We start from the raw sequence: 10273 nt of genomic DNA, 5'->3' as shown, positions 1-10273 counted from the left end.
GACAGTGTTTAAAAAGTGCAGTGCACATGTTTACATATGTTTATTACAGTGACTGTGAATTACCTAAAGTAGTGGGGTAAAACAACAGATTTGTTTTTATATTTCTGCAATCTGCTTTAGTTTGTGTGATTTGTTACTGACTTTCATACTAATGTTTACACCAGGCTTATTCGTCAGTGCTTTATGTTGTCAATTATTACATGCTTACAAGGTTGGAAGTTCAACAAATCAGTCAATATAGTGATTGTAGTTGTTAAATAAAAATGTCATTCATATCAATTCATGCATCACCTAATTTCATCGTAACATAGGCCTGGCCTACAGAAAATAACATTTAGGTTTAATCTATCTAATAGTGTGTTGGTCATACTATACAATGATTTATAGCTTATCTTTGTTGAATAATACAGAACATGAAGAGCTTTAAAAAAAATTTGCATATTAAAATCGCAAAATCGCAATATTGGTTAAATATTAATAATAAAATAAATAAATAAAAATTAGATTTTCCAAAATCGTTCAGCCCTAACCTGTAGTATGGAAACTTACTGTTAACCAATTAACAGGTTTTTAACTGTAGTGTTTTTACAGTCTTTTACCGTTAAAATAACAATAATTTTTTACAGTGTATGCATTAAAAAAATAATACCAAGTATAAATAATTAGGCATCAAATATTTAAATTATGAATGTCTGCCATTTTTCATTTATAAAACACTTGAATTGGATGTATGGTTTCTAACCAGTGCTGTCAGGCAAGAGAAGGCTATGTAGTACTTTTCATTATGATGTTAAATGCATATTTTAAATGCTGGTATTTCTTGAGTATGTGGAGGCCGTATCATACCCGAGTAGTTTGTTCAAAGTTAGCAGATTTTATCAGCAATTTTGATGCATCCATCTACTCCCCTCAGTCTGACTGCAGCTATTCCACTAGTTTCCCCCACATTCTCTCTCATAGGCAGATGTGATTTCACTTAATTTTTAAAACACTTTTTTCATATTGATACCACAAAAATGTTAATTAGCCTGAAATAGTTTTTTCCTCACTTTGATTATTAAATTTAACAGACCCCTTAATGAATAAAAATGTACACTTAAAATTGGTTTTCGGGTTGGGCCGATAGATGATGCCATCGTCGCTGGCTGACAGACATCACGATGTTAAGCTGAGGGGTATAGTATAGGCGACTGTATATAAATTGCGGGCATCAGGGAGCCGCTATTGAAACCGCTTTCGATTGCGCGCTCTCATTTTACTTTCACTTTCACGATTCGCGATCACAAGGACTCTATACTATGGAGCGGCAGTACTTACCACACATTTGACAAGATTAGATGTTTGTCATTGGTGCTCAGGATCTGCAAATCATTCGCCATCGTCCTATCATACATTTCTCCTTACTCTGTGTATGTGGTAAGTGAACTTTCATGTACTGTAATGCAACAGGCTACCGCTAGCAAGCGGCTAACCTTTTAGTGGCTCCGTATAACGCGTTATTTGTTTCACGCTTCTGGCACACCCCTAACCATGCCTCACCCCCCGATGTCATCGTCCATCAAGATGTTTCACTGTAGACATCGTCCGATGCCAATTTGGTAGACATCGCCCAACCCTACTTAAATCCAACACCGCAACGCACTCACAGACTGAATCATCAATACACACACACACACACATTCTATTTAGACTAGAAAACCTTCACTTTAAATGTAGCATAATTAAATGAATAATCGTGTAATCACAGTTTAAACCAATAACTCACAAAATCGGTCACTGTTTTCAAAAAGTCTTCACTGAGAGCAGAACATTGTCTAAATGTTTATAAACTAAACAGCTGCCAAGGAACTCGCTCGAATGAATTTATCGATAAGACATTTGTTTGACACCTACAGGAACACCCTCTGAGAACTAATAAACTATTCAATCCTGCACCTGCACTTACGGTGTCTCCCAAAGTTCATTTAGAAAGCACGGATTCCCAACCCCCCATACACCTGCCCAGAGTGTAGTTAATTGCCACAAGGGACTCGCTGATCCACTCCCACGAATGACGATGGGAGTGCGCAAGTAAATGTAAACCACTGCTATACTCCCTCGCCGCTGTAAAAAGCCCTTTGGGCAAGCTGCAAGAACCGTATACACAAACACTTACACACACTTGCACATGATGGATGTGTCCATTGTGCTGCAGCTCATGAAAATATAACTGCATTAGGCTGCATGTAATCCCTGTTATGAAGCCAGTAATACATTTGCATAATCTCCACAGTGCACACACATACATACAAACTTACCTGCAGCCATATGGATGAGTAAGCTCTGGTTGGGACGCAGGTGCCCAAAGTCGAAGAGCATCAAGTAGGCGGTGATGTAATTGACAGGAAGTGCTGCCGCCTCCTCAAAACTCATGCCCTCTGGCATCAGGAAGGTGTGTGTGGTCGCCACCACTACTACATCCTGCCACATACCACTCCGGTTCAAAACCAGGACCTTATCACCCACCTACAGACAAGAAAAACAGAAACGTTCAAGGAACGTTTGGAAAACAGCTCTGGAATGTTTCAGCAACAATATGCCTTTCAGTGTTATAGGCCACAGCCACCATAGCAGCGCTGCAATAATCTTGAATATACGTCAATAAGCATTAAGACTGCATTTGAGGAGATGTGATGATGATGCTCCTCGGATCTGTATGGTTATTTGTTCATTTGCGGTTTTGCGCAAAATTGGAGTAAGTTTAAAAAAAAAAAAAAAAGGTTTTGGCAAGACAATTGCCCAGCTGCACAGATCTGGGGGATCTCTTGTGTATGTTTTGTGGTCATTATCCTTCAAGACAGTTAGCATACCTCAACGTGTACTTGTTGGCCATCTGGACTGTTTTGCTAATCTTTATCTTGGAGCAGATAAATGTGCTCCATTTAGAGTTGTTTGATAATATCAGTTGTAACTGAAAATCCTGAATTACCTTGGCGACCCCCAGATACAGGAAAACTCAGAGCAGACTTCCACTACTTCCTTTGGAATGAGGAGATACAAGGAATGCAAACAATAAATCTGAGCCACCATTAAGGTGTTTGTGCAGTTGAAGTTGAGCTACAGTGGTTTGTTCCATAGTCAAACTTTAAGTGACGTGACCAAGTATGGTTACCCATAGTGGGAATTAGTGCTCTGCATTTATCCCATCTTAAGTGCACACACCCAGCAGTGAACACACACCCAGAGCAGTGGGCAGCCATTTATGCTGCGGCATTATGAAGGTGGAAGAGAGCGCTGTACATTCACTCCCCCCACCTACAATTCCTGCCGGACCCGAGACTTGAACCTTTGGGTTAGGAGTCCGACTCTCTAACCATTAGGTCACCACTTCCCCAAGTCTTTAATCAAAGCTTTATAACTTGACCTTCCAGTGAAAGGATAGATTCCTTTCTGGTGGAGTATGCTGGACTCCAATCATGCAGATATTTTAAACCCTGCCCCTTTCTTGCAACCAAATGCAAGCTTGCATTCAGACCTGCCTCCATCCAATCAACAACCGACGGATAGAATCAAAGTTCTCTTTTCTTTTTTCAATAAACGGTTTCTTTCGGATGTACATCACAATATAGAAGAAAAGATCTGACGCCAGTTCCATGGCAATTTTAAGGTGTACATATGTTGGATGAAGCCAAGCCACAATCTTATTGTCTAGGTCTGTTAGTCCGACTTCACAAAAACCTAACCAGTACGATTTTAACTGAACTAATGCATTTACATGGCATTTTATTGTCAATTTGTTTTAGTTCAACTTTTACTCCAGTATTATTTTGGACCCCATTGACTTTCCCTGTATGGGCAAAAATGGTTAAAACATTTTTTAAAATATCTGTTACACAGAAAAAAAAGCCAGGTTTGGAACTACATGAAGTGGAGTAAATGACAATTTCATTTTTGGGTGAACTATCCCTTCAAATTCAGTATGAGCAATAGAAAGCACCACTATGCCTCTAAAGAAATTACACGCATTCTAATATATGCACCATTATGGCCCATGTTTTCAAATCGTTGGTTGAGCCAATGTTATTATATCCAACCCAGTCAAGCTGCTCAAATAAATACTGCAATTCTGTTTGGTGTTGCTGGTGCCAACAAATGGCATACGTCACCTTTAAGCTGTTTTCAAAATTCATAAAAACAGTGACACTGACTGGTCCGACCTTTGTAACATGCACAAAAACACTCAACACTTAAGTCCCGTCCACCACTTGTGTATTTTCTCAATCACTAGCATCATAAGCATCTCTCTTCCTCCATCACTCTTTCTCTGTCGATCACTCCTTTTCATCTCCCATTTCCCCCTTTCTGTCTTTCTACATTTCTAAAGATCAGATCCTCTCATCAGGTGGCAGGCAGATCCTTCAGCCTCAATGAGCTTAAAAGACCACACACACACACACACACACACACACACCTTTATTTCTCTTTTTAAGGGTACACAAACTTGGCACAAATGCTCAACGGTGCTTCAGGAACCACACACACACACACACACTGAAGCTTTTCTCAAAAGCAAAACGCAAACACTTATATACCCAGCGCTTCCCTCACAGACAGGAAGACACACACGGTCTAATAGGCCCAAGGGACGCATGGGCATCTTGGTCTATACTGTCCAATTAGAGAGCGGGACTACTCAAGCCGATATGTCTGTGCCCCAGTTCATCTCTCCTCACGGTTTTCAGTCTTCCCTGTCTCGCGCTCTTCTTGTCTTCCAAATCTCAGTCTTGCTTTCTACCATTCCTCCTCTTCTTTCTCCTTAAATTGGATGTTCTGCACATCACAGATCAAATGGACATTTAAGTCTCGGCCAGGAACTGTGATCATGACTCACCATATGGGGAAATCAGCCCTCTTCCCCCTCCTTTTCTCGCTCTCCTTGTCAGACTTACAAAACAGTCACACTTGCGTCACAAACGTATCATACTTTTTATTCTGTGTTTGCACTAAACAAACACACTTTCAGCTGAGATTGCAAAGATCAAGGTCAACTGAAGGGTGAGATGTCTGTCACTGCCTGTGATCCTCTCCCATGTCTCTCCAGTCTCTTCCTGTTCTGTATGCATGCACGTACACACCCAAACACACACACACACACACACACACACACACTGACGGGCAAAGTGGCTCTCTCTAATGCATTTGGCTCATGCAATACATCTGTTGGCGAACTTTTAATCATGTTGCTGTGGAAATGAGTGGGATTCTGCTCCATAAAGCTTTGCGGTCTCTAAAATTGTGTCTATTTTATCTGTGTTTATTTTGTATGTGACGGCAGTAGCCCTACGGTTGAGACTCTGGGCTGCTAACACAAAGGATGGCGGCTCAAAATCCCACTTGGGGCAGAGATATTGAGATCACGATCCTGTTTTATCACCACTGTGCCTTTGAGCAAGACACTTAAGTTAACCCCCGCATGCTCCAGGTGGGGTGCAGTCCAAGCAAAATTCAAATTGTAAGCATATACGAAATAGCAACTCATTATGGAGGAAATAATAATTATTCATATTAATACATGTATTAATATTGATAAATATTTCTGCTATATCTTAACTGATTATTAAAATATTCTATTAAAATATTAAATTTTAATATTTATGAAAAAAAGTTTCTCACTGGCATGTTAACTGGTAACCACAGAGTTGTAATGAATTGCTATTTTGCAAAAAACAATATAACATACAGGGAAAAGTATTTTATTATTTTACTGTGCTGACAATTATTTTGTCCTGTGATGTGAACATGCTGTCCTCCACCTAAAGAGATTTAAATAGCATTTTTTTTTAAATAGCACAATTATTTTATAATTATTTAGCATGCAGCTTAAATGACTTCATATTAACTGAGAGATTACATGGAATATTTATACTTTTCCCCCTCATTCTGTGATTTTTTTGTCTTTTCTTCAAATTTTTTAATTTTTTTTTTCAGACCTGCAGAATTTAAAATGAACTAGAAAAGGCAACAAGGTGACAGAAATGGTGAAAAAATGGTGACCAGTACAAGACTTAAGATATACACTGTCCCTATTAAATATTACATACAAATTCTATATTTTCCACTAGTACATTCATATAAATTGCAATTTTTTTAAACTACCAACTTACCATATTCAGCAGAAATTTTACCATAACGTTCACAGATATAATAGGTATACTTTTTTGGAACTATTTTTCCACATAGGTTTAATAGATTTAACTATAAAAATATTAAATTTAGTTAGTTAAAATACTTAAAATGCACAGCAAGGTTTATCTTCATCCTCTGCATCACCCACCAGCCAACGCCTAGTGCTCGCTCCCTCTTACTTTCTCTCTTTTTCCTGTGTTAAACACGCTCAGGCTTTAATCTGCATTTCACACAATTCTTGAACATCTTACCTCCTCTGGTTCTCATTAAATATGTTTATTCTCTGTAACACAAACACCAAATCCTTTCAACCAACTCTCACACAGAGCCGGTGCATGGCGTTGCCATGATGCGTTGCCATGGAGACCAGCGCAGCGACCACCAGGCGTGACTCATCGATTTGTTCTTATGGAGCACATAGCAAGTCAATTAGGCCACGTCATACTAAGACTCCACTGTTTTCTATGGAGCTGAAAAATTAACAAGAGAATTAGATTTATACTATTTAAATCACATTGATATCCGCTGGCCAACTAAAACAAATATGTATATAATAAGAAATGTTATTGCACTGGCGCTATGCCTACAAAATAGGCGTTGACGTTTTTATAAAAGGGAAGAAAACCTTGGTTTAAAGAGGCCAAAATGAAGAAAAGAAATCTGGCAAGAATGATGAATGATGTCAGAGTGCATGTCAGTGTCACAATGCGCGAGGCCGATGACAAAGGGCGCGTGCGATTAGCATCCCCCCCCCTCTCGCGCCTCGCCCTTTTTTCCTGCGCGTGGGGAGAGTCTTCCGCGAGCCCACTTGACACCAGTATGGCTCGCACCAATCGCTAAAAGTGAATTACACCCGTCGAAAACGTGATTTCGCTACTTTTTAGAAGCGTCTGGAATTGACCGCGCACGTGTCTCAGGTGCGACTTCACAATTAAACGCCGTCGGTCTCCGAGAGAAAGAGGGGCGGCGGTTCCCTCCACACACTGACGCGATCAAACTAAACGCTTCCATGAGAAGAAACGCAGCTGGCTACAGTGAGGAGCGTGTTTGCATAACTGTGTACATACAGTATCACCCATACGGTTAGTTACTTTCAACTCGCCGCGTACACAAGCAAAGCTCGCTCTCCCGTGAACGGTTAGCGTTCCGGCCCATTGCTCGGGTCAGCGCGACAAGAGCTCCGGTGATGCTGAAATGAGGCTATCGGCGCCCCTCCCGCTCCTCTTTTGTCTCTGGTGGCGAGTGAATGTGACAGGAGTTTGAGAAGGAGTTCTCTTTGAATGACCGACATTATTTTTGCACAGCGTTAAAGAGTACATAATTACAAACACCGTGTAAACGTTTTCATAACTCGTTTAGTAATACACGCGTTAAATGTGCAGGATGGGCAATAAAATGAACGCCGGAGAACGAATAAATGGCTGTATAAAGAAACTAGGCGATGGGTTTACTCACTTTTCTGTCAGTCACGTCTTCAGCGACAGCCTCGATGATCCCGGAGCACTCCATGCCCGGGGTTACTGGCGGGGACGGGAGCCGGTCGTACAGTCCCTGTCTCGCCATCAGATCTGCGAAGTTCAGCCCGCACATTTTCACGCGCACCATCACCTCGCCGCTCTTAAGAGCCGGTTTCCCCTTCTTCACTTGGAGCTTCACCTTATCATACCCGCCGTAGCCGGTGAGCACCAGAGCCCGGTAGCTGAACGTGTCTTCCTCTGGGGCTTTCTCCGCGGCGAGCGCTGGGGTGTCAGCGGCGGCCTCGGTGGACGCGCTGGTGGGAGGTGGGTCGGGTTTGCTCTCGGTTTTTGGGGACTCGGCGGGCGTCTTGGTCTCCTCCTGCTGCTGCTGCTTCTGCTCCTCGGCGTTTTGCTGCTGAGCAGGTGCGTCTTCGCCGGACATGGTCGGAGTTTGAGTCGAAACTTGAGGAGAAAAGACTTGCGTTTGTTTTCCTGCCACAGGCGGATAATGCAGAGCTCAAACAACCTCGAATATACGAACTGCTTCGCCGTCCACGGTTTGCTCAGACTTTGCAAAAAGGATGCTGGAGCCTGAGAAGGTGGAGACCGAGCGAGAAAGAAAGCGAGTGGAAGATGCCTCACGACGACTAGTGAGTGACCCGAGGCTCTGACAACTATTGAGAAAAAACGAGGCGAGGCGTGGCGAGTTGCAAAGCCCGGATAAATGGATTGAAAGGGTGTGGGGGGGAGGGGGGTAATGGATTGAAGAGTCCAATGAGGGAGTTTGTGTGCTGACAGGCAGCTGTGCTGACTTCAATTTAGTAAATGCAGTAAAGCTGTTTTACTATTCTCAGCTGAAATTCACACAAGAGAATGAGAGGAATTCTGGCTGTGTTAAATATACTTAAATTAATATTTTTCTTCTTTAGGAATGTGTGCAGTTGAAATGCAACCAGTATTAAATAAGCATAAGATGTTTTTTTTTTAATCTATGCTTCATGATATTTTAAGTGTAAAGTGATTTGGTGAAACTTATGCTGATTTTAGATTATTAGAAATAAATGTTTTGTTGTAAAGATCTGTCGATAAATCAAAAATGTAAAAAAAATGTATAAAAAACTTCAGACTTCTGAATTTGTTATTGATGTTAAATGAACAAACAAACATAAGCAAAAGCAAAATAAGCAAAATCACACAAGCAAGAATTCTGTGATTAGTTGGTTTATTTAGTCCAGTTAGTCAAAGCTTTTGATTTTAAAGTGGCATGACGTGTAGCCAAGTATGGTTCTCTGCATTCGACTCATCCAAGTGCGCGCACGCACACACACACACAGCAGTGAGCACTGAGTAGTGAATACACACCCAGAGCAGTGGGCAGCCATTTTTGCTGTGGTGCCTGGGGAGCAGTTGGGGGTTGCTTGCTCAAGAGCCTCGCCTCAGTCGTGGTATTGAAGTTGGAAGAAAGCGCTGTTCATTCACTCCCCCCCACCTACAGTCCCTACCGGTACTGAGACTCGAACCCATGACCTTTGGGTTACAAATGCGACTCTCTAACCATTAGGCCACAACTGCCCCGGTCACTGTTAGTTAATGTCGCCAGGTTACACACAATCTAGAACATGTATGTAAGTGGAGCTCAAAGTGACGTCAAAGTGTTGTATAATTGTATTTTATTATATTTTAAGACAATACACATCACAACATTATTAAATGTGTAGACAATAAAAAATGGAAATATGCAATACTTAGGTCATGATGCAACCCTAATTAAATGCAAACCCAAACCAATAAAGATTTTTACTCAATCATGGAGTCACCTGTCAAAAAAAACTCATGAATGGATCAGATCATGACAGACAGTATTGCTGTCTATCAAGATGTGTGCTATACTAAGATTAATGGTCATTATCCGTTTTTTAGTGTTGTGTAGGTGATCAGCAAAGTGATTGACCAATGATCTTAGAATCAGCTGTGGAGCGGGTTTTGGGGGAAAATCACATATTCATATTTCTGTCAATGTGAGGAGAGAAAAAATATGCTTCCCTAGGAAATCAAAATGGTGTACAATGCCTGGGTGTATTTGTGTAAAAAACAAGAAATGTGCATGTGCACAGCTCAATCGTCGATGTGACAGACTCAAAGTTCACAACAAAAACAAGTGTAGAATGTAGTAGAGCGGATGCGTGCATCTGCGAGCATGTGTGTAGAGGTGTGAACGTCATTCGCGTGGCTGTGGAGGCGTGCTTATGAGCATGTTTGTGTGCAACCAGAAGGCCAAGAGGAAATGTCTATTTATTCCTTCTATTCTCCAAGACCAATCTGGAAATCACAGTAAATTCACAAACCATTGTTAACACTTGAAGGCGGTGCATTGCGCCCATGTGTTTGTGAGTGCTCTGACATAAAATAGCCGTGCTAGGAACAGTTCCGGCCAAAGCAGGCATGCTTTCATGCTTTTTCACACTAAATCAGCCACCACACACTTACACAAACATACATACAGCCAAACACTGCAATAGTAAAGGCCACTGAAACTGCACTCTGACTCATCTACAAGTGCAAAGGAAGTGCTTTGAGAGAAACAGGACGTGAACTGTAGGTCTGAATGAGTTTAGAAACTATGCAGATCACGCTATTGGAAAAAGATTAAA

The 10273-nt window shown here is 41.3% G+C and overlaps 1 protein-coding gene across 1 annotated transcript in view; it reads right to left on the bottom strand.

The window, feature by feature from the left end:
• The window catches only part of LOC107571923 (synaptic vesicle membrane protein VAT-1 homolog), a 29356-nt gene extending 21023 nt beyond the window's left edge, over nt 1–8333 (bottom strand). Inside the window, exons 1-2 of the mRNA XM_016258309.1 lie at nt 7621–8333; nt 2298–2505 (exon numbers count right to left, since the gene is read on the bottom strand). Of these exons, the coding sequence (XP_016113795.1) occupies nt 2298–2505; nt 7621–8064 (652 nt within the window). The 5' untranslated portion in view covers nt 8065–8333. The remainder of the gene's footprint in view (nt 1–2297; nt 2506–7620) is intronic.
• Nucleotides 8334–10273: the final 1940 nt, after the last annotated feature.

This window comes from Sinocyclocheilus grahami, unplaced genomic scaffold (genome assembly GCF_001515645.1).
Source record: "Sinocyclocheilus grahami isolate Dianchi unplaced genomic scaffold, SAMN03320097.WGS_v1.1 scaffold1669.1, whole genome shotgun sequence".
Classification (NCBI taxonomy): domain Eukaryota; kingdom Metazoa; phylum Chordata; class Actinopteri; order Cypriniformes; family Cyprinidae; genus Sinocyclocheilus; species Sinocyclocheilus grahami.
This window is presented reverse-complemented; position numbering and strand designations above follow the sequence as displayed.